The following is a 24482-nucleotide window of genomic DNA, read 5'->3' on the forward strand; positions in this document are numbered from 1 at the left end:
TTATATAATTATTTGTTTATTTACACATATATGTTAATACATCTATATTATTTTGTATATAATCATGCATGATGAATTTTTTACCGGGATGCGCGAGCTAAAACCTTCTGAAGGTCACTCGATGAGGGTTGTGAAAATATGTCAAGATCAAGGTCATCAGATCTGGGTTCATTATCAGTATTTACTAAAATAAATATGATACATAATGTTTTAAATAATACCACTTGCAGATTTACAAAACGTTTATTTTATTTATCACGATCTGAAAGATCCTTGTCATTAGTGAATCAATTCGAGAATAATAATTCAATAATTAGAATGTAACATATAATTTAATAGAATGATATAATCAGTCTACACATAAAGGAAACTTGTATGTAAATAAATAAATATATATGTATATATGTAATATTATTTCACTTGTATAATATACATATACGTATATGTATGTTACGCGGCACACAATCTTGAAGATATTATACATTTCTTCAAGAATAAAAGTTTTTGTTACCTATTTTGTCTTTAAAGGAAGGGAGGGTAAAGCGGAAGGAGAAGGCAAAGCGGAAAATATACGGCAGCACATTTTTTTAAATACATATTCCAATATCTAAACGTGCCGCGATCGGGACTTTAAGTATGTATACGAGTCGCTATCTTATTTCGTAAGATAACGTTTTGTAAGGTCCCTCGGATATTTGATAGATACATATGATATTTTCCGTTTCGCCCACGCCTTTCCGTTTTGCCCTACTCTTTTTTATCCTTTTCTAGAAAAAGATAAATAACGTGCCTATCTCTTATCTATGTATTATAAAGATATACATACAATGTTTCAAGTGTGTGTATGCATGCACCAATTAAATACAAAGAGTTATAATTTAAGATTGTGTAAAGTGATTTTTGTATTTCCACTTAAGAGTGCGTTTCTGCATGATTTCTTAAATTACAAATGATAATATTTTCAATTTAATAATAATGTTATTTAATGCTCACGAAGTTATACTATTAAAATAAAATTTGTAATATATATATATATATATACATATACATATTGTATATATAATTGTGTTTTATTAAAAGATAATCGCGACATATTTTTTTGTTATACTTTTTGGTATTAATTACATCCTTTTCTTTTTTACTTATTATCATTTTCTATTTCCACATAAATTTATGTATAAACTATCAATTGCAAACATATCAACGTCGCTTTATATTTAAAAGAAGCATGAATATCATACATCAAAAAAGCTAGAATAATATTTTTAAATTAAAAAAATGTCATGTTTATTTAAAATGACATTTCTTAATTGAAAATATGAGTTTAGATTTTTATACGACCGTCCATTCATACGACACGTATAATAAAAAAAAAAAAGACATTTTTAAAATATAATTCAAATCCAAGCTATGAGCTTACTAAAAGCTTGATCAATTCAGTAATCACTGAGATCAGGAAGTCCACAAATTAATTAAACAGCACACATATAGACATGATTTACTTAATTTGCTGTTGCGCGTGTACTTACAACTAGGTTAGCACAAGATAGAGCCGTCTTTCTTGATTATTTGTATAATATAAAATATTTTCTTGGTTTTTTCTTGCGCTTTAATGTGAATAATTGTATTACTTCAATTATCTAGTAATCAACTTTACATTGATAAAAAGTTGGTATTAATCTTACTATTGCTAACCTAATCTCCATTATAGTTTTATAATAATGAAATCCAACGAATTCGAACATTTTCTATAAATATCTAATTCCACGAAAACATTAGCAATAGGTTGATCAGAATGCATGAAGAAATAAGACGTTGAGACCAAGTTCCAGCTCCAGGCATTGCCGAATTGCAATAGTCAGTTAAACAGGAACAAACTTCTTGTCTACCACCAAAGCCACTTCGCTGATAACACTTGCCTTTATAATTTGTTTCATCCCATCCGCATCCTCGAATAACTCGTGTATCTGGTGGTACTGTATAAAAAATATTAATATTTTTATATAAATATCAATTTGTTTTATGTTAAATATTATTTTTATATATATATATACAGTATAATTTATCATTATTTTTGTAGTATTACTATATATAAACGTTTATTGCATTTTATGCAAACGTACATCATTTTATGTTTTTTCTTTCAATTACATATGTATTTCGATAAGATAGATTTTTTACATATACATATAAAAAATAAATTACATAGTTTAATTAATACGTTAAGTACTGTGTCGATTACTGCGATGATTAATTCTAACAGGCGCTACTGAATTTAAAAAATGCTAAAAAAATGCAACTCATAAAAAATGACATTAATAATTCTGTATATATATAATATTATTCTTATTCTATAAATATAATATTAAAGTATAATAATCTAAGGCATTAAATGAACTAAGTATGATGATTTTGCATAACTCAATTAGATCATATAATATTTCATCAAAATATGATCGTGAAAATTTCACTCCGGCGTTACCAGACAAGCAATTAAATTCGATATTCAACATGATAATCTAGATAAATAAATTGCTGATTTAATAGCATTAATATAATATTAACACATACAGCCATTGACGCTGAACTCGATGACTTGTGTAATTTTTCGGCACATTGTGTACTTTGCACCATCTTTAAGATCCGAACAATCTATTTTCATGGAATCTGGAGGAATAAGATCGGCACATTGGCTATTATTGCGGCTGTTACATTGATAACATTGCATAGCATTGCCACCTGTAAAATATAATTAATTTATTTCTATTAAAAAAATTTTTTTATAAGTACGCATTTATGATATATATGCAAATACGCATATATGCTGCATATGAATATAGATTTATATTTCATTTAACAAAAGTTTGCATTTCGTATTGTGATATAATTTGTAATTATTAGATAAATTAAATTTTTTACATATACAAATATGTATACATAAACAACTGTTATAAAGCAATTTTTGATTACATAATCATAATGATAACAAAAAATTAAAATTATTGTATTATACAGGAATAAAATTTAATATTAAGAAATCAGATTTGATGCTGAAAAAATCACAAATTAAGGAATTAAATGACAGTAATCAAATGTATGTACTATCTTTTGATTCAGTTTGCTTGTGATGTTATTTCCTCAAAATTACGCTCAACATATATTCATTATCATACAATGAGGTTAAAGATCATAACAGAAAGAAGATAACTAAGCACGTATCGACATTAATTTTATATAATCTTGACTTTCCACATGATACAATTTGTACCATAATTTTCACAGTAATTATTTAAATTTATATATGCGACTGCGACTCAAAGATCGTTATGAAGAATAGTATATAATTTTGAAGAAAATGATTTCTAATCTTTTAAAACAATAGGTATTTACTACAAAAACATTACGATTTTTCAGTTACATTTAACTTTCTTATTTAATTACGTATAATTTAAAATTATTAATATTATGGAAAATAGATAAGATAGTACAGGATTCTTAATATAATTTCCGTAATTAATATTATGGAAAACAAAAAAAAATAAAATAAGATTTATAACATAATATAATATTAAAAATTATTGGGCTTACACAATAATCATTATATCCATATAATTATATTACATCAGTTAATTAATGAATTATCACTATATACGCGTAGATATAGTTCATCATGTCTTCAATTATGTTACGCTGTAGAAAATCAATAGTAGTGACAGCTATGGCTGTGTTCCAAATTTACTGACAACACTGAAAATGCTACAGTTTACGTTACGTGCATTACAGATTTACAGTACAAGCAATCAATTTTGGAACACAGTTCCAAACTACGGATGCGTTCTGATATTTACTACCAATACTGAAAATTTATAATATTATATTATGTGCACTACAGATTTTCAGTAACTAGTAGTAGCGAATCTCAACCTCATTGCCCGTGTCACCTTGAAAAGATATATTCAATAAGACCGTTTATATATATATATATATATGCACAAATTGTAATTTTATTAATTTTATCTCCAAGCAAGCGTATCCATTAAAGATCGATGAAAAAATCGAGTTGCAATAATGAAATATCATTAAAAAATTTTATAATGCAATGTAAAAAAAAGTTCGGTTTATTGCTACCGATTTTGCAAACGTTCTATTTGTGTAAAACTTACAAGCTAAATTACACAAGTATTGAATTAATAAATAAATTTAAAAAAATCTCGCAATTACAATTTCATGATTAATAATTGTTTGCTAGCATAGCATTAGTAACATTGTCTTATGTTAATGCAAAATTAACTAAAAATTGTTTAAATATTTTATTTTAAATTTTTCGAAGAATTTTTTTGAAGAAAAAAGAATAAAAATGTTAAACATTTTACGGTGCAGATAATTTTGGATATACGTCGCCACATGTTGATTTTAGCCGAAAAAATAAATTTGAGATTAGGCAAAGAAGTATCTCTTTTGTTATTTAATAGCATCTTTCAAAGAGAAACAAATTGACATTAGACATTTATAAATAATGTGCTTTATTAATGATATATCTTTAAGTATTTAACAATACATCTTGAATCTAAATAAGAAAACAAGATTGGAAAATTTTATATTTTTAAATATATTCACATGGCTTACCGTTGCAACATAAAAACAAAATGATGCTGCATAGAGTGATTACAAATCTCGATCTGAAGACTTCGTTCATCTTTCTTTGCTTCTTCTGCTTAGAACGATTGATGAATAAATAGTCACTGAAAAGCTTCACTAATGTATAACAAAATACTGCAGTGCTCTCACAAAACTATAAATAAATATAAATATAAAAGAACAGAAAAATAAAGGAGGTTGAAAAATAATCAGAGAATGATAGACAAACAAGAAATAGGAAAATAAGAAAAGAGAAAGAGAAAAGAAAATCACGAATTGAAAAAACTGAGCACTATTAATGTACAGCGCTAGCGTGGCGCAAGCCCACTAACTCTAACATCGACGTTATACAATGCTACTGAACGAATAAATGGTTTCGACTGAGGAAGGGGAAGCGAGATGAATATATTGAGGCGGTGGGAGAAGAACATGGTGAGTAAATGAATTATTTACAAATAACTCCAAGACTGATCAATTTTTTTCGCTAAATGAAGTCTTTTACTTGGATTTATACTTATAATTATTCCTATGATACCCATTTCGTAGCACTTCACAGTCAATATTCTAGTAATATATTTTTAGTAATAATTTATGCGTGATTGAGTTGAGAACAACTACCATAAATATTGTAGAAACAATGATTTTATTTTACGATAATAATAATTATATATTTGTTTAAGAAACTAATTATATATATTTCAGAAAATTAGTACGTACATATGTGTATAACGTAAAGTAAATAAGAGCTTTCATATAATCAACAACAATAGCAATGAATATACTAGCCTTTATCCTGTATATTTGTGAAATAATTAAATATAAGAATAAAATATAATAACAATTTAACAAAGTTTATATACAGGAAGTCCTTCAGAGCAGCAACTCAATCAGTGCGTTCCTCGCCTTACTGAAATGAACGATAAAATTCACAAAATGTTAGCATTAACAATAGATCACGATATAACAATAACTCGTAAATTTTGACATCTCTGAATAAACATAACAATTATAATAATGCTAAAGCAATATCATCAACATATATCTAGTATAAAATGATAAATCCAAGCTCAACATTTCCAGGGCCATCCCTTTTATAGAAAAGATGACCGTGAAATATTGGGCTTAGATTTACCAAATCTTACAGTATTAAATCTACAATGACGAGGGACAACAGGACAACAGGCTAATCCCGTTGTAACTTGCTGGACTAGAGCAACGAGTTCTTCGATTTATAATTATACATTAATTTACATACGTTCTTTATTATGTAACATGCAGTCACAGTTTGCAGTGTGGCGCTCGAACGACTAATTGACGATTACACTCTTTGAATATAGAATTGAAGCTCATTCTGCTGCTTTCTGGAATCGGTGATATTCTTTGGCGGGAAAAATGTTTATTAAAAGTACAGAAAATCTACATAGATTGAGACAACATTTTAGAAATTCTTAGTTTTTTTGTAAATATTTATATAAGACGTAGACTCGTTTTATTTTCTGATACAATAAGATACCGTAAAAATTCGTAATACAGTGACAGAAGATGTATACAAAAAGGGCGGAGCATTTCTTGGTTTTTTTAAACAAATAACGTCATTCTGAATTCTTCTACCATTATTTAAACACTAAGAATTTCTAAGATCTTGTCTTAATCAATGTAATTTTTTGTAAACATATTTCTGCCATACTACTCTTTGTACAAATTAATGTAAGTAGAATTAGTTGATCATTATTTTCAATTTCAGTAAATTTAAATCGTTCTTGGAAGAAATTAAATACTTCTAAAATGTGATCTAACTTATCAGTTGGACCAATCAACAAAATGTCATTCACATATACCTATTTGAAATAAAACGACAGTTTGAAAGATAATTTTTCAATGACCATCTTCACATTCTGCATCGCCAAATTTACTAAGATAGGAGATGGAGAATTCGTAAGTACATTATGTATCACTGAGGATGACCATATTAAAGGTCGAAACGTTTGAAAATTTAATTATTTATTTATTTCTTGTATTATAATTTGCATATAATATTTATGTATATAGCGCGGCTTGAATAGCTCTAATATTTTAATATTGAATTTAAATTCTTCAGAATCTTACAATTTGTTACTTTAATTATTTATATGTGAATTATATAAATATACTTTTTAATTATATAAATTATGCGCCGCGTACCATTGGATTTGAAGTATGTAAGTAGAAGCTGAAGTCGAAATAATGATAATTGTTTTAATTTTGGTAGTATTATTTTAGCTGAAAGATATGCGTTTAGAATTAAAAATGCATTTAAAATTTATATATAAAATTTATATATAAAAATACTGTTGTTACGTGAGCGCAACACTATTATTATATATTATATTATGACCTAGCCTTGGCATTACAAAAAAATAATTAAATTCATTAATTATTAGTAATAAATTCATTAATTATTAGTAATAACTGCTTTTTTTGACTTAGCTAAGAAGGAAGATGAAACATTCCACAAAGAATTGACATGAATATGTGGGTTAAATAAATAAGGCTGTGGATAATACGAGCAGCCTTACGTTCAAATAGAGTATAAAGTGGTAGTTTGGAGTACGTTGAGTGGATAATGTTCATCTTCCTGTGACACGCTCAACGTTACGAAACAGTCATACATAGTCACCTACTCGCGTTATTACAAAAGTTTGTTCAAAATTTCCTAAATTTTATTTTGAATCCTTTATTTTCTGAGATGTATGCATTTATGTAAATTAAAATAATGTTGTCTCTCTTTTTCTTATGTTTTCTGAACACTATTAGATTTTGGCAACTGTTTTGACACAAATAAGAACAGTAACAAAAGTTATATAGTAGCCAAACTAAGAATTTTATTTTCAATCTATTTTAAGTTCAATAGAAAATATGCTCGTTCTTATTTTACAAATACACACATGAAAAATTCCGATGTGTGGAGTACTCCATACACTCCCCGCAAAAGTTGGCGCCCACATACATATATGGTTTCTAAAACACTCCATTATATGAACAAAAAATATTTATATCTCGGGAAGGAAGTGTTTCTGGAGCTATGTTATTTTATTTAAAAAAAAATAGAATACGGTATCGATGAGATCATTTTAGTATCATCCAGAATTTACGTATCTTTGATACTATAAATTATAATAAATGTATTTTTCTAATTCAATTATTTTTATAATTTAATATTTTCTACAATTACAAAAGAATTGTAATCGATCTTAAATTAAAAAATTCGAAAATATAATGGTACGAATAGAATAAGCACATTTATCAAAAAATTAATAAATAGATAATCCTTGAAAACATATAAATACGACTGTTCCTAATTTTGTTTCAAAATGTTACGTTGTTGCTTGCTATGTGAGAGCAAGATAACACATCTATACATAAGAATGTATGTGCGAATTGATATTAAATAGATCTTTCATGATGGTTAATAATAATGTATTTAGCGTTTTAGCGATTCTATATCACACCTACATGACATACTTTCAACATTTATGATCTGTAGTATTAATATTTTGCTTCACAATGTTTTATCATGTCAATCTATTTAAATATTTATAATAAAAGGTAAAATGTATAAATAATTTACACTTTTAATAACAACTATATAAATTTTGAAAATATTTTTATATAAATATAATCATTTATTTCAAACTTAGACGATTTTATTAATTCATCGATCATTAATTGATTAATCGCATTGCATTATAATGCAAGTTTGCAATTTGCGCATGTGATTGACCAATCGATGGATTAAAAGACTCGTTTGTATTATAATGCATAGTAGAAGAATACAGGTGAAACAACGCGCATAAATTCAGAGCAATTAGCCAATCAAATTCTATCTCAATAGTCGACAGTTCTGGGTAGCACCCGACAAGTTCTGACGAAAGTTCTTAATGCTCAACGCGCTAGGACTAACGGTTTTAGAGATATCGCGATTTTTTGTATTTAAAAATAAAACAATTTTTTTTTTTAACATTACGGCAGTTCTGTTGAGAGTTCTGGATAGCACCCCAAGAGTTCTACTAAAAGTTATTAGCATTTAAAGGGCTATAAGATATCACAATTTTTCGTTGTGCGTTTTGTGAAGTTAGCACCCCAAATTTTAAATTTTCGATTTTTAGTGTTAATTCGCCAGAACTATTTTTTATTTTAGGCAGGAACTTCAGAACTCTTCGGGGTGCATTCAGAACTCTGACGAAAATTTCATTTTTTTAAAAATGAGGTGCCAACTTCACAGAGGTCAAATGATATGGATTAACCAATAAGAACAATACAGAATCTAGTTAATTAAACAGAATCCCGTTTTTGTTCCGTTCTACTATATGATGACATGTGATCACATCTTAAAACCTATTTTACAATGAGGTGTCAAGTCATAAGAAATTAACTAATTATAGTCACTTATTTTTTTTTTTATATTCAACTGTGATTGGCCAATTTCTTACGACTTACGATCTTATATTAAAATAGGCTTTATGCATACAGATATTAAAGATCAAATCGATCAAGCAAGCCTGATCGACTTATTATGTAGCTAACTTCCTATCGACAATTTTTAATTAATTGACAACATATTGGTTATTTTGCAAAGTCTGAAAAGATTTAATTTTGTAATAATTTTACATTTATTTCAGATTTATCCAAACGCAATGAAATATTTGGTAAGAAATATTTTATAATAATTAAGTAATGCATTTGAAATATATTAATCTACTGAAATGACTGCAATATTATAAATTAATCATACAATACGAATCAATAATAGAATTTTTATTGTCTTTTAATACAGTATTTGAAGTAATAATTTATGTTTTCTTTGGACATATATACAAATCTTATTATAATGAATAAACAATTGTTTATTACGAAACATTAATATAAATATATTTATATACTGTGAACTCTGTTTTTACAGCCGTTACACTATTTTAGTGTTATATAATTTGTATAAAGACAAACATATTATAATGCAAATAAGAGACGTTTTGCGAATATTATTGGTTCTATGTGTTTTTCAAAGAGGTGAGTTTTAACTGAAGAATGCTGTCTATTTAAAATAAAAAATGTAGTTAGCAGCTTGTACAAAAATGAAGAACTTAACCTAATACTTTTTAATTTATTAGGATAGAAATTTATACTTTAATCAATTAATCAATAATTAAATAAAAATTCATAACACGAAAAGTTTTGTATATCAAAATAAATATTAAAGGCATTTTTCATTAATATAGCTTCTTTTTGTTTTTGAACTACTATTTTACACCCGTATATCTACATTAATACTAAGAGAAGAATGCACTGCAATCAAATGTTATCAATGTAGTAGTAAAAAGGATGAAGATTGTTCCATTAACAAGGTACATTACAAATATTTAAAATCGTGTCCATCGGGTCATTCTTATTGTCGTAAAGCTGTTTACGTGTGTAAGTAAATTAAATTATAATTACTTGAATAAATTTATAACATATATTAATTATCTTATTATTAATAATAAAATGACAATTTTTTTGAGAGAGTTGAGTAATATTCAGATTTTATAATTTTAGATTATTTTATGGGTTCATATGATAGTGTAACAATGCGTGAATGCGCAAAATTACGAAATAGCCAAAAGGAATGTTATCAAGGACGCTATACTCGAGACAGTTATCAACTTATTTGTGAATGTATGGGTTACGGTTGCAATTCCTCTCAACAATGTTTACCCAATCTTGTGCTCTACTTTCTGTGTATAGTTTTAATGATTGTTATTTTATTACCAGACGTAATTATTTAAATTTATTAATCGAAGAAGGTCCAATATAATTTTCTCAAAAAATTTCCTTCTATATAAACAACCGTTTAACAATAACAAATCCAGATACAATTAAGTTGTATTTTTCTTGTACATAAGTCCCACATGTGCATGAGTCTTATATGGATTTATACACATATATACATATACATATATATATATATACTATATAGTAATCAAATCATATTTATTTGTTGTATAATCAGTTTTAATATTACTTGTAATTTTACTATAGATAATAAAACATTAATGTAAAATATATAATATATACATTCAGTATTATTAAATTCAAATATAAAAAAATAAAAATTGGTATTATTAATTTAAACAACACAAAATCTAAAATTGTGACGTAAGACGTCCTTATATATAAGTCATCTTTTAGATACAAAAACCTCCTTATTTTAGACCCGATTTTAGACACTTTTGTTGCCTGAATAAATACAAATTGTAAATAAAGTTGATTTAAAAAAGTAGTTAAAAAAGACATTTACACGCTCATAATTTATATATTATTGTAAATAATCATCCACACTGCGAATAACACAATAAGGAATAATTTTGATAAGAGTATTTCAATAAAAATCTGTCAAATTAATTGGATTTTGTTAACTGACAATGTTATGCTTTTCCAGCGCAAAGGATAATAAATTTTGAATTTTAATCACATTAGGTCTGTTCCCGTTGCTTATTCTTTTTGCATTTAGCATCTTCGCTTTCTCTCTTTTCAATGCCCGAATATATACATATATCTATCTCATTTTAAGTTAAAAAATTTTTCAAGCGACGCAAACAGACCTATTATCTCGATATCATTAAATAATTGATATTTTAATTTCTAGCAAAAGGTAATGTGAATGTATGAGTGCGTATAAATATGTTCATAGATGTATGTATATATGTGCATGGTGTCACAAATACCTTAACATTTTTTATGCCTTCTCATCCTTTTTCATACCTTCTTCTCATTTTTTCTCTGACTGTACTCGTACATCGATGCGTACGTAACAATAATATTTCTTACCATGTGTACTACAACTTCGTGTATTAAGGTATATCTATGACGCCATGTGATATCCATACTACGCAACAGCTTTTATGAATCACGATATAGACACAAGAATATCGATTATATGTATAACGGCGAAAATAAATAAGATAGTAGAAAATGGCATATTAACTCAGAGTATAAAAAAGGTTGAAAAGAAAAAAATAAGAACATGTGTGTCGAGATATTTTTTTCTACTTGAATTTTTTTCGTAGTTAAACTCAAAATTGTAGATTAAATAGACGACATCACTGGCGTCATGTTGACGCCGACAACGACTTGGGTAGGCGCCACGACGCCGGGCGTCTCCCGCTTTGGTGCTTTCCCCTAACAGTTTTATGTCATGTATCTTATTGAATGTATGTTATCGGTTATAGCAATTTTTTTAAATTGTATAAATTTATAATAGATTATATATAAATTTAGTATATTTTAAAGTTTTAGACCAAATTACTTCAACTAATTTTATTGATAAATATTAATATATAGTTAAAAAAAAACAATATCAAGGAAAAAGAGGGTTTGTTTGAAATCGACAATATTTTAATCGACACCATTGACAGGTATAATTGATTTCGCCGATAATATTAATTGACCAACAAGAGCTATGATAATGCTTTTGAGGTTTTCACGGGTATTATCTTCAAAGATACCAGAAGGTCTATGCGGATAGCCGTGTCTTTATTCATTGTTAATGCCAACATTTCGTGAACATTGCCGTTTACTTCATCAAGACGAGGAGTGTTGATACTAGTATACTGATACTAGTATAGCTATTTTTGAAAATGATTCATCATCATAACGCATTTTTCATTGAAAAAAATAATTGATTACCCATTACGTACATTCGTGTCCATTTTTAACAGTTCTTATTTCTCATATACTTTTTTATAACTTTTCCATCCAATGTCTACATAGCAAAATAATTTAGACCTTAAAGAACATGTGCAAATTTTTATAAAACTTAGGCATAAATGACCCATGTGTGTCGCTTCAATAAAATGCTGAAAATAAATGCAATGTCGTTGCAACGTTAATATCGTGATTGATTAAATTTTGTCTATGATAGCAAAAAACAAAAATAAATACCTTTAGTTTAATATCTTATTTCTTAGTTCCTAGCATGATAAAGCAAACTTTTTAAATACAGTTTTAGCAAGTTTTACTAAAAAATCTTACAATATTATATATTGCGCAGAAAAAAATATCCATGCCCTTGAGAAAGGAAAGCAAGAGGAATTCAGAGCGGGTGGAATCTGCGCATCGTACGGAAAAGCTGCGTGAACAATAGAGGGTGAAATGTCGGGAAAGATCTGGGGTAGGAGTGGGCGTCAAGCAACGCAGTGTGAAGAACTCATGTACTCACCATCAGTCCGTCTACACGACAACATCTCCGTCAAACAGCACTACTCTCTAAATATATAATTTATATTTTTGTGGAAGGACTAAAGTTGTTCGATCAAGAAAGCAAAATGCCTCGAGTAATTACGATATTACTCATCACTTCAATCTTCATCATAACAGTTTATTCAGGTAATATTTTATTTTATTTATATAATAATACAGGAAAATTATTACTGGCGTAAATCTCCTGAAGAAACATCTATTTTTTTTGGAAATGATTGCACTATAATTATTGCACTTTTCATATGTACGGTTCTATTATGAAATTTAATATTTAATATTAAATCTCATAATATTTATTGCACTTTATTAATACTGACTGCGCGTTTCATGACTGTGTTTGGATTCTCATTCGGACAATCCTCGATAACTATAAAAACATAAGGTGCGTTCCATTTCGTGCATGATGCGCATAATGTAATGTTTTTCCTAAATTATTCTTATTTATATTTTTCAATTTTCATTTTTTTATAATATTGTGCGGTTTTAAATATTAAATAAATGCATCGTAATCCGGTACTCTTGTGTGTAAGACAGATTATAAGCTAACTTTATCTTCATGGTTCTGCGTTAAATAGCCCATACAAAGTTAAGAGTATTTGTAGGAAAATCCTTAAAAAAAAAACTATCGTGTATTACATGTTTACGTCTTATGCGTCTTAAAAGGCATCTTTAGATCATCTCTTGTAGAAAAGTACTACTGAACACTAGGAGTATTTTGAGGCACTACTATACTACAGCATTATTCAGCACTACTGTACCACTACACTAGCGCAGTAGTGCTGTAGTGTAATAGTACAGTAGTGCTGAGTAATGCTGTAGTACAATAGTGCCTCAAAATACTCCTAGTGCTCAGTAGTATTTTTCTACAAGGGATGCTTCAGACGATATATGGCGAACGTTCGCTATTATTAGTAAATACACGTATGTACATACATGATATACGTAATTATCTGTATTTAATAATAGGCCAATATTTAGCAAATATATGTATGTACAAAAAGTTGGCGTACACATTGGCCAATGGCACCATATCGTCTGGAAGCGTCTTACGTATAATGGATTTTTAAATGATTGTTTGGATATATAAAGTCGTAAATGCATAAAATTAAATATTATAAGTAATATTTTTATTACTTATAATAGATATTTAATAGGTATTAGATATTTGTATAGGGGTAATATATTAATACGTTATTTTAACACTGATATCACTGATATATTACTTATTGAAAAATTATTTGATAAATTTTATTATTTGTGACTAATATAATTTATGAATTTACAAATTTTCATATAAAATGCTAACCACCCGACAAAAATTAAAATTAATGATGCAATTATATAAATATAATCCTGTTTCTAATCTTAAGGATTTTATTGTTAAAAGTAAAATTATATATTTCTTTTAGTTTAGAAATTATAATTAAACAATAATAAAAGGGGCAATTAAGAGTCAAATTCGAAAAAATAAATAATAAACCAGTTATGATCATAAACATGTAATTAGGCTTTAACAAATACGTGAATACTTAAAACTACATAATCTACTTAAAATTATTAAAAGTTACTAATTTTGTAGTTCCAATAAAATGGGCAAGTATATCAAAGTACAAAAAGATGCTCGTGCTCATACATTTAAAAATAATGTAGTATATAAAATTTAATGACTCTCTGTGACACTTCTTATGTTGGACAGACGGGAATAAGACAGTTGAAAACCAGAATTAATGAACAGTATCGATGAACATTATCGATCAGCCCATCGATTATAACCGAGCATAGATTACAGAATGATCACGATTTTCAATGGGATAATACATATAAAAATTTTAGAACCGAATTATAGAAAGCGCTTAGTTTTGAAGATATTAAATATTAAAAAGCAAAAACATAGTTTAAATTTACAAACTGACACTGAAGATCTGCATAAGGCTTATATTTCTATTGTAAATAAAGTTCGATCTGTCAATACCGATAATTTATCATCTCGTTCAGTCTGATATGATCTGTCACAATACTAAGATATTTTCTTTTATATATGTATAATAAAAACACACAATGTTCTTTGTTAAATATTACAACGAGCTTCTGTTTAATATATATTTTATTTTAATTTATAACTACGTTGTGACACATTTTAACATTTTAACTGCAAATTCTGTGTCGAAACCGATGAACCGATTTTTTATTTTTTTAATTTGTGTATGATCTCGTTGGTGAGTTGAGCATTTTATTTAAAATTTGACAAGGTTTTTTTCACTAGATTCTTATCAATTTTTACTTCAACATTATAGAGATATTTATAGTTTGCATACGATTTTTCAACCATATACCAACCATGCAATGTCATGTTCTACATGGAGAATTGAGGAATCAATATCAAAATGTTTATTTTTATCGTTTTGTTTCGTTTTTTTTTTCGTTTTCGTTTTTTTATCGTTTCGTTTTTTATTGTTTAATTATTTTTATATGAAAAGTCCTTTATCTTTCAATTTTATTTGTTTAGAAATTATAATTAAGAAAAAATACACTTTTACTCTCTCTTAAAGTAATTTTTTCTATATAGAAGATGTACTAAAATGCTACATGTGCACCTCATTATCAAACGAAGGTTGTGGTTCCGATATGACAATGAATTCATTACAACCAGTGGAATGTACTGGTAATAAGATAGTGGAATGGCAACGAAGCATCCAACAGCACAAAATCCTCAGCCCAGTTGCACGGCTTTTCGAAGTTGATGACATGTTACAACAACATTATCAAGGTTCTCCAAAAGATACAGCTTGCGCTAAAATGGTCATGAATAGTAAGTAATTACAAATGTTTGCATAATGTACAAAAGTTACATAATATATATAATCTCGATATAAAATATACCTGTTTAGAATTAAGACAAGTATATATATAATGTACATCTTTTTAGTCGCAAAACGAGATATTATTATAAGAACGTGCCAAACAGCTAAAACCGAACTTATTGATCCATGTAAAACAATGGCAGACAAACTAAGCGGCAATTTGATAGGCAAAATGGAGCAATGCGCACTTTGTCATAAAGACGCCTGTAATGGTACGACGTCCATATCTTCCAAAATATTGTATACTTTTCTGTCATTCATTAGCACTATCATTGCTTTTTACCATTAGGTATAATTTGCATTATTTTATACGCTATAAAAAGACTTACTATATAATGAGTAATATATATAATCAATAATCATTCAGCATCATATATATTTTATTTGTAATTCTAGCTTAACTGTAGAAGTTAAACTAGTATATATATTTCATGTATAGCTATTATAGCTATAAAGATGTAGAGATTCTTTAACCAGAGACTAAACCATAAGAATTTATTTATGTTTAGAAGAAATTGACAAAATTCTTGTGTCAAATCTCTAATTATATATAAAGGGTCTCTGTAAAGATAATAACTTTAATAATATATAATAAAATAACTTATATAGCAGTGCGGCATTTGTTGCCTATTAATAATTTTTTCGTCGACCATATTCTTTCACTAAAAGATATCTTTATAACAATTTATCATCTTTTATAGTCATTCTTTAATTCTGTCCTCTCTGCATGGGTACGTTAAAAACTTGCTTATTATTTTACAATTTAATAATTTAAAAACTATTTTAAGTTATTTATTTATAAAGTTAGGGTATTTGTAGTGTTACTAAATAGTTACTAAATAATTTTTTATACTTTATTAATATAAAATAATATAAGCACATTAAATGTTTTATAACATCGGAATTCGATCAGTTTAAAAAGGTAAAAGTAAGTTATATTTTTAATAAAAAAATTTAATAATATCAAATGTCATACTTATTTCGCTAAATAATATATTTTCATAAATTTCTAGATTTACAGTGCTAAGATTAAGAATTTTTAATAAAAGAAATTGTGTTCAAGTATTTAAAAAATACGTTATTCAGTCCATGTATAATGTATGTTAAAAATAAAAAAAACTTTCAAACAGTTTTTATGACGTATTTTTTTTATTTCCTTAATTACAAATTATTAAAGTTTTAATTTCAGCGGGAGCTGATCAAACTGACGGACCAATCAAAAATTTGATATCTCGTCGCCACTATGCGTGAAGTGCGTGACTGCCCGACTCTGATATAGGGAATAATACACTCTGATATAGGGAATAATACACACATTGCACTCTGCAACTCAGTGCATGCGCCAGTGTTGCCATGGTGTTGTCACAGTATATAAGTATTGTTTTCCTCAATGAAAAATGATATAAAACTGAATTTACGTAGTTCACAACTTCACATCGTTCACATTACCCATTTCCTAGAGCGAAGCTATTTTTTTCTGTCAAATTCGATCATCTATACAAAAATACGTCAAATGTCTAATTTTACCAATATCTTGGAGGTGAAGTAGTTTAACTCAGTAATTATCAATAATACTAATTATTTTTTTAAATCTTGCATTTATGCATAGAAATATGCAATCTGAATTTATTAATATCCATTAAAAATAATAAATATAAAGAATAATATAATTTTTATTGATTTTTTTAAATTTGTTTTAAAGATTGTATTTAAATAATTTTTATTAATATTGCATACTTATATAGGTTACCCTCAAAATGAATGAATTAATGTAAATAGTATATACAACATACATAATAACTTTATGTTTATGTATTCTTACATTGTAAGTGGTATGGATGCAGATATATTAAGAACGATATTAAAAAGTTACACTGATGCTGACAATTTTGTTCAATCTGAGGATTACAAGAATATGTCAAAGAAAACTTTGCTTTGCATACAGTCTGATGCAGCATTGAATACTTTGTGTGCATCATTGAGCAACCTTTTGTGTTATAAAATATCCAAAGAAGCGTATCAACGATATTCAGTTCGATTGTTAATAGTTGTATGTTGATTATTTACTAAAATATAAATTAATGTTTTAATTTTTAAGCTTTTATGTAATTGATATTTTAGTATGATATAATTGTTACAGGATGTTTTACGGAATTGGTGCAGAATGACAGACAATTTTAAACATTTGAAGATATTTACATCTAAGGAAAATAGTTTCAAATTCACAAGTATTCTTTTAGAGAAGTATCTTACAGATGATGTTTTAAATATGTGCTATTCAGAGGATACTTTGATATGTTTAACTATTTCTGTGATACACCTGTCAGTTAAGAATACAATTTTTATGCGTCATGTGGATCGGTTACTTCTAAGACTTTCACAACTTGAAGCAAATTATAAAATTGAAAATATATTATATAATGCTTTATGCTCAAATTTACATCTTAAACTAACCACGAAAGAAGAAATATATGCTTTACAAAAGTTTAAATTAATAGAAGAACCTTTGCTTAATAGTTTTGTATGCATGTTTTCTAATATGAAGAAAGAAGTGAATAACCAAAATAATGAAGAACTGCTAAATAAATTATTAGAACTTAGTGCCAGGTCTGCATATGTTTTTCAATTAATGTTCAATTTTTTAAAAGAATTATTAGTTCAGCTGCAATATGCATCTGCAGTCCTAGATTTCATAAATTTGATGTTAAAGCGGATATCTATTTATTGTACAAATCACGATAAAGATATATTGGATCTCTATCCCAGAAAATTGCGTTCTTGTATAATTTTATTAAGAATAAAGCCTGAGTATCATACAGTGCAGACACAAAAATATACATTACAGACTATGAAAGAACTTTACAATGAAAATAAAAACGTTCCATTAATTTTAATATCTCATTTTCTTGAGTGGCTTGAATGTTTTGCAACTTATGTCGCTAATAATATAAAACATTGATTTTAAAAAATAATATAGTGATAATTATTTTAATATAATTCTGTATAATATTAATGTTATTTTAGGATTAATTGCAAAAATATTTATATATATATAATATCTTTATATTTTTATGTATTTTTTAAAGACATTTTACAGAAGAATAACAGAACTATATATTAAAGATAGATATTTACTGTATTATATCACAAAATAAATACCAAAATGCTTTCACTGAAAAGAAAATCGAATAATAAACTATATTATGTTTTGTGCCTTTAATAAATTCTGAAAATAATCATTCATATTTCCCAAATTTTATATTCCTTTTGAATGAAATGTTGAATTGGAAACACATTGATAGATTATATAATGTTCAAAAAGTATCTCAAAGGAAGAATGTTTTAATGTACAAAATAATTTTTTTTATATTTCTAATGCAAAGAAAGTGAATTTTCTTTGGCAAATACATCTTTTCGTCAAAGATTCTCGCAATATTACTAACAATTTTTTGAATTGCAAAAGTAAAATTGTTCTCACGCCCCACAATCTTCATGTTACAAATATTCCAAGCGAACATACTGTCCACTTGTTCGCTGTCTACTCCTCTGTCTACATGGGTTTCGAATAAGGGGTGCATAGTTGAAACTCATGTGCGACAGTATGTATCATGATATTATCATGGTATGTATACTAAAATTATAGAAATATTAATTTTTAAATTTCGTGCAATCTGTTGATCGAAGAGTAACCAAGCGCATGCGCATGTAATCAGAGAGCATTGGAGAGCATGAAGAAGGCATACTTATAGCACTAAATGTAGTCGGTATGACAGATTTCCTAACCTGAATAGTCGTCAACTTTAACGCTTAATATCTCGGTTCATAGGCCAGAACGACACTTTTTTTCTGCCAGATTCTTTCGTTTCGTGCAAAAACGCGTCGAATAAGTCTAATTTCATTAAAATCGGTGAGATCTTCAAAATCGGAGCTTATCTTCATAATTACCCTAAGTTTAATAAGGCTATGAAAGTCCGTTTTTTGCCTATTGTATAAAACAACTAATATTAGGCCTTCTCTCTTTGGAAATTCATTAACAACGCTCAAGCATAGTCCGTTATATTTATTGTATGAAATACACAATATAAAAATACTTATTTTTTGACAAATTTATTATATTATTTCTATACAGGTAACAATAATAATTCTACAGAAATCAAGTCAATGGAAGATACTGATAAATTATCAGAGATAATCCAAGAAGAACCAGGTATTTTTCTAAATCTTTATATTATTCAATTTTTAATTTTTTTAAAAACTAATTTATTTTTACAGCATTTAAATGGCCACATGAAGCTATTCTTATATTAATGGAAGAGTACCGATTGCGACAGAAAGATTTCATAAGTGGAAAGATGTCTCAAAAGAAAATTTGGCTATTAATTGCTGCAAAAATGTTAAAACATGGTTACAAAGTTAGTGGATTACAATGTGTATCTAAATTTTCTGGTTTAAAAAGAACATACAAAGCAGTTAAAAGTCATAATAAGAAGTATGGCGATGGATCAAGAACATGGACATATTTTCCTGTAAGTTATTTTAAAATCAAAATGATACATATTGTAAGAACTGGGCCGAGAAAGAATGTCAGACGCTCGAACGTGATACTGGGACTCAAACCGAGGCCTTGTAGTAGTTTGTGTCAGCAAGCCACCGTCTTGCTACCAAGCCACACAGACCGTTGGGGAGATCTTAGTTTATTTCTTACAATATACAGTATTTTTACAAAAATGTAAAATTAAATGTAAATAAATGTAAGGTTAATGCTAATATTGAGCAAACACTGGATTCTGAGACAAGAGAACCTACACTAATTAATATATTAAATTAGCTAACTTATTGTTTGAAAATGATTTATAAATTAATAAATTATTTAATCTATTGTCAAATGTGTATAAAATAATGTTACATAAATATCAAGTTGATTGGAATGAAACATTTATTTTTTATACATATGACAATAGAAAGATTAAATAATTAAATAATTTATAAATCATTTTCAAACAATAAATCATCCAATTTAATATATCAATTGATGTTAGTGTTGTTCTTTTGTCTCAGAATTAAATATGTAAATCACAAATTTGCTTTTGCTTTTCTTTCTATTATTTCATAAGAAAATAATTTACGTTTGAATATATTTTTGTACAGCATTTCAAAAATTTGAGGTCATCTTAACCATAATGTACATTATGTTTCCATGAACATATTTGTAAATTTTATAACTTCTATTAACTTATACTAATGAGAACCTAAATGAAAGGTCAAAACGTTTATTTATATTATAAGATGAAAATAAGCAAGGACTCTCAATAAAAATAATCAACATAAAATAGAAAGGGCGATATAAGAGTCAAACAATAAATTATCATTTAAAAATAATACTCAACTGTCAGTACATTTAATAAAAATTGTAATGTCTTTTTTCTGTTGGAGACCCACGGTAGTAGAATGAAGTCCGTACTATGTAATTTCTGCGAATGATTTTGTCCACTGTTTTTTAACGTCTGAGGAGGGCTCAAACCTAGAGCCGAAACTTGTAGCGATATGTAATTTAATTTAAATTTTTTTATATTTATATATTTTTTATTTTATATTGTTATACTTAGTTTTATATTTATATAATTTCAAAAATTTTTATTAAATGTACTGACAGTTGAGTATTATTTTTAAATGATAATTTATTGTTTGACTCTTATATCGCCCTTTCTATTTTATGTTGATTATTTATATTATTGTATAATTTTTAAAGTTACTTATAAATCACACGAACAACCAGTGTTTGTTTATATTGACATTAACTTTACATTTATTTAGATTTAATCTCTTGAGCTTATGTTTTTACAGAATTGATATAAAATTAAATTGGATATTTTTTAAGCTTATGGATGATTTACTTGGCAAATCATCTATGTCATCTGTAACCACTGTATCATCAACAGGAAAAAGATCACAAATAGAATCTGTATGTAGTTCATCTGGTTCAGATAAAGAGGAAGACATAATACGACCTAATAGTAAGATAATATCTTTTATAAGTGGGATGAATAATCCAATTATTTAGGTTTAGTTATTTATTTATAATTTTTATATTTTACAATATATTATTAATTTAAGTAAAACAAATAATAAAACAGTTTTCTGTAATTTTAATCATAAATATTTTTAAACAAATTTCTATATAAAATTCTGTAAGTTTCAATAAATTAATAATTTCGAATTCTAAAATTATAATAATTAGGATGTTTAGTATGTAAAATGTATTAATATAATTTTATGCAATAATAATGTCTTTATTTTATTTAGAGAAAATACGTCAAATAGCTCCAGTAGAAAAGTTAATAGAAGATTTAAGGAATATGAGAAAAGTCACAGAGGAAGCTCAAGAAAGAAGACATAAAGAAAATATAGAGTTACGCCGGAGGCTTCTTAATTCTTTTGATAAAATGCTGAATATTTTAGAAAAGAAATAATTTTATTTATAATACAGTTTATAATAACCTAATTTATAGTATATGGCCCGTATTCAGAACGCACTTTTATCTCTGAAATTCTATAGTATACGTGACGTAAACGTGTAGCATGTTAGCGCGCTAACATCGTTGTTAGCGCGTTCTGAATACGGGCCTATATGTATTAGGTGTACAAATTAGTCGGTCCGTTTTTTTCAAAAATGCATTTATTTCAAAACAAAAGGAATGAACAGATTAATTAAAGTACTGTCCATCGCTGGTTACTACTTTTTCCCATCTCTCAGGCAATTTTTGAATTCTATTTCGAAAAAATGACTCATCTTTGGAGGCGGTCTTTTGGAAAACGAACCAAACTAATTTGTATTCCCAATAAAATGACAAGCATCTGCGTGTGCATGTATGCGTATGTGTGTGAGACAAAATATATAATTTTAATTATAAAACAATCTTTTCTTTTATTATTAAAAAATAAATGGTCTATACTTTTTCAGATATTTCTTATTATTAAATTATTACAAATTATATTTCGTTTTATATTGCCTGCATTGGTATTTCCTTTTTTAACTGTTATTTCAATATTAGTATTTTCTAAAAAATCTGATTCCACAATTGAGAATTTATCATTTTGCAACAGACAAATGTTATGTAAAACACAACATGTAATAATAAATTCTGGGATTAAATCGATACGCTCCATGTCTAAAATTGTAAGCAGACTCTGAAATCTTTTTTTAAGTAATGTAAATGTTTGTGTAATTGTATTTTGAGCAGATGAATGGCAAAAATTATAATTTTTCTGTCTGTCTGTTAGATATCCAACTTCTTGAAATGGTATCATTAAATGTTCATGAATTGTGTAAGCTGCATTGCCCACTAAATGACTGTCATAACTAAATTTTTCTGGATCATCTAAATAGTGATAAACTTCAGACAACTGAAATACTTTTTCGCTATTAACGGAACCGACGTGTCCCGCAAGACAATGAGTAAATCGTAGTTCATGATCACAAACAGCCTAGTGATATAATAAATAAAGAATTAATTATATAACTTTTTGAAAAAGCAAAAAACGATATAATAATTATTAATTATACCTGCAATTGTATACTAGGATATCCATTTTTATTAATATAAGAATCAGAATTGATATGTGGCGTCTTAATTTTAATATGTGTACCACCAATTGCTCCTATTATTCCAGGAAAAGCACTGGTTGCAGCAAATCCTCTAATAATTTCTTCTGCTCTATTATCCTGTGGCCATTTTATAAAACAAGAAGCTTGTTCAGTGATTGCTTTGATTACTCTTCTTAAAGCCATTAATGCTGTGGCTCTACCTACATTGAATTTCTGACAAATGGATCTAAAAAAATCAAAATATAAGTAAAAAAATACTGAATATGCACGCAAAAATAATAATTAATACTTAAAAACAAAAAGTTAATGTTATAAAAATATTATGAACCTATATGAATCTGAAATAGCTATTTTACACAGAGCAATTAAAAATTGCTTTTTAGGTGATATTCTCTTACGCCCACATGATGACCTCACTAACGAAGGTCTTATAATATTCAAAATATAATCAAATGTTGATCGTTCTATCCTAAAAAGAAAAAGATGAATTCTTTGTTACAATCACAAAAAATCTATTTTTTATATAAATATGCAGAGTCTATATAAATATACAGAGTCGATAGAAATTATTTCACCTTGAATATTTTGAAAGAAAAGCATTTGAAATTAAAAAAAATTGCCTTCTTAAAACTGAACAACTTTTATCTGAAACATTTATTTTAATAATACTTTCCTTCAGAGATATATATAGTCAAAGTGACAATTTTTATCGATACACGTTGTATAACATAATTTTTTTTTATTACTAAAAATAAAGTCAAAACTTGAATATATTTATATAAAAATATACATACCTGAATTGTGACTTAAAATGTTTATCACTATAACGTGATAGAATAACATCTGTATCATCATACAATCGAGGTTTCAGTCTCTTAATAGAGTTTTTACTCAGAAACAGTATACAATTTTCAATATCTTTAATATAAAGATTATAATCATCTTCTTCATCATCAAATAATTCCAGTAAAATTAATGCTTGGGTAAATAATATAGAAATTAATTCCTCTTTATTCACCATTTTGACGCAATTATAACCGATTAATAGTGGTTTTATACCGTGTTGCAACGCACATGATGGAAACGATCATCAAATGTGATGC

At 27.0% G+C, this 24482-nt stretch overlaps 6 protein-coding genes across 6 annotated transcripts; 4 read left to right on the forward strand and 2 right to left on the reverse strand.

Moving 5' to 3' along the window:
- Positions 1–1421: 1421 nt before the first annotated feature.
- LOC108779718 (uncharacterized) lies at positions 1422–4983 on the reverse strand. Its single transcript, XM_018547181.1, has 4 exons — positions 4943–4983; positions 4627–4742; positions 2572–2739; positions 1422–1976 (listed from the first exon to the last, which is right to left on the reverse strand). The coding sequence occupies exons 2-4, from the start codon at positions 4694–4696 to the stop codon at positions 1759–1761; spliced, it is 456 nt and encodes a 151-aa protein (XP_018402683.1). The 5' UTR covers positions 4697–4742; positions 4943–4983; the 3' UTR covers positions 1422–1758.
- Positions 4984–9629: 4646 nt separating this feature from the next.
- LOC108779668 (uncharacterized) lies at positions 9630–10439 on the forward strand. Its single transcript, XM_018547127.1, has 3 exons — positions 9630–9684; positions 9952–10086; positions 10210–10439. Exons 1-3 carry the CDS (start codon positions 9630–9632, stop codon positions 10437–10439), a joined length of 420 nt encoding a protein of 139 aa, XP_018402629.1.
- A 2476-nt stretch (positions 10440–12915) lies between these two features.
- Positions 12916–16136, forward strand: LOC108779727 (uncharacterized). Its single transcript, XM_018547190.1, has 3 exons — positions 12916–13038; positions 15479–15721; positions 15839–16136. Exons 1-3 carry the CDS (start codon positions 12978–12980, stop codon positions 16060–16062), a joined length of 528 nt encoding a protein of 175 aa, XP_018402692.1. The 5' UTR covers positions 12916–12977; the 3' UTR covers positions 16063–16136.
- A 1471-nt stretch (positions 16137–17607) lies between these two features.
- Positions 17608–18732, forward strand: LOC108779669 (uncharacterized). The gene is made up of 2 exons (XM_018547128.1): positions 17608–17823; positions 17914–18732. Exons 1-2 carry the CDS (start codon positions 17608–17610, stop codon positions 18730–18732), a joined length of 1035 nt encoding a protein of 344 aa, XP_018402630.1.
- Positions 18733–19653: 921 nt separating this feature from the next.
- LOC108779670 (uncharacterized) lies at positions 19654–23018 on the forward strand. The gene is made up of 6 exons (XM_018547129.1): positions 19654–19680; positions 19903–19980; positions 20046–20299; positions 21652–21787; positions 22077–22218; positions 23015–23018. Exons 2-6 carry the CDS (start codon positions 19935–19937, stop codon positions 23016–23018), a joined length of 582 nt encoding a protein of 193 aa, XP_018402631.1. The 5' UTR covers positions 19654–19680; positions 19903–19934.
- Positions 23019–23331: 313 nt separating this feature from the next.
- Positions 23332–24400, reverse strand: LOC108779671 (putative nuclease HARBI1). Its single transcript, XM_018547130.1, has 3 exons — positions 24174–24400; positions 23708–23848; positions 23332–23605 (listed from the first exon to the last, which is right to left on the reverse strand). Exons 1-3 carry the CDS (start codon positions 24398–24400, stop codon positions 23332–23334), a joined length of 642 nt encoding a protein of 213 aa, XP_018402632.1.
- Between the last annotated feature and the right edge of the window lie 82 nt (positions 24401–24482).

The sequence above is a fragment of the Cyphomyrmex costatus genome, unplaced genomic scaffold, assembly GCF_001594065.2.
Source record: "Cyphomyrmex costatus isolate MS0001 unplaced genomic scaffold, Ccosl1.0 scaffold61, whole genome shotgun sequence".
In the NCBI taxonomy this organism is placed as follows: Eukaryota; Metazoa; Arthropoda; class Insecta; order Hymenoptera; family Formicidae; genus Cyphomyrmex; species Cyphomyrmex costatus.

What these genes read in the sequence shown, in the direction of transcription:
- LOC108779718 (XM_018547181.1), bottom strand. Translation starts at nt 4,696, where the DNA reads ATGAACGAAGTCTTCAGATCGAGATTTGTAATCACTCTATGCAGCATC. An exon ending in TTTGTTTTTATGTTGCAACG is followed by an intron (nt 2,740 to 4,626) that starts GTAAGCCATGTG and finishes TATATTTTACAG; the next exon opens with GTGGCAATGCTATGCAATGT. An exon ending in CGAGTTCAGCGTCAATGGCT is followed by an intron (nt 1,977 to 2,571) that starts GTATGTGTTAAT and finishes TTTTTTATACAG; the next exon opens with TACCACCAGATACACGAGTT.
- LOC108779668 (XM_018547127.1), top strand. Translation starts at nt 9,630, where the DNA reads ATGCAAATAAGAGACGTTTTGCGAATATTATTGGTTCTATGTGTTTTT. An exon ending in TCTATGTGTTTTTCAAAGAG is followed by an intron (nt 9,685 to 9,951) that starts GTGAGTTTTAAC and finishes TAATACTAAGAG; the next exon opens with AAGAATGCACTGCAATCAAA. An exon ending in TCGTAAAGCTGTTTACGTGT is followed by an intron (nt 10,087 to 10,209) that starts GTAAGTAAATTA and finishes TTATAATTTTAG; the next exon opens with ATTATTTTATGGGTTCATAT.
- LOC108779727 (XM_018547190.1), top strand. Translation starts at nt 12,978, where the DNA reads ATGCCTCGAGTAATTACGATATTACTCATCACTTCAATCTTCATCATA. An exon ending in CATCATAACAGTTTATTCAG is followed by an intron (nt 13,039 to 15,478) that starts GTAATATTTTAT and finishes TTTTCTATATAG; the next exon opens with AAGATGTACTAAAATGCTAC. An exon ending in CGCTAAAATGGTCATGAATA is followed by an intron (nt 15,722 to 15,838) that starts GTAAGTAATTAC and finishes ACATCTTTTTAG; the next exon opens with TCGCAAAACGAGATATTATT.
- LOC108779669 (XM_018547128.1), top strand. Translation starts at nt 17,608, where the DNA reads ATGGATGCAGATATATTAAGAACGATATTAAAAAGTTACACTGATGCT. An exon ending in CAGTTCGATTGTTAATAGTT is followed by an intron (nt 17,824 to 17,913) that starts GTATGTTGATTA and finishes TAATTGTTACAG; the next exon opens with GATGTTTTACGGAATTGGTG.
- LOC108779670 (XM_018547129.1), top strand. Translation starts at nt 19,935, where the DNA reads ATGGAAGATACTGATAAATTATCAGAGATAATCCAAGAAGAACCAG. An exon ending in GATAATCCAAGAAGAACCAG is followed by an intron (nt 19,981 to 20,045) that starts GTATTTTTCTAA and finishes TTATTTTTACAG; the next exon opens with CATTTAAATGGCCACATGAA. An exon ending in GAACATGGACATATTTTCCT is followed by an intron (nt 20,300 to 21,651) that starts GTAAGTTATTTT and finishes ATATTTTTTAAG; the next exon opens with CTTATGGATGATTTACTTGG.
- LOC108779671 (XM_018547130.1), bottom strand. Translation starts at nt 24,400, where the DNA reads ATGGTGAATAAAGAGGAATTAATTTCTATATTATTTACCCAAGCATTA. An exon ending in CATTTTAAGTCACAATTCAG is followed by an intron (nt 23,849 to 24,173) that starts GTATGTATATTT and finishes TTTTCTTTTTAG; the next exon opens with GATAGAACGATCAACATTTG. An exon ending in GCTATTTCAGATTCATATAG is followed by an intron (nt 23,606 to 23,707) that starts GTTCATAATATT and finishes TGATTTTTTTAG; the next exon opens with ATCCATTTGTCAGAAATTCA.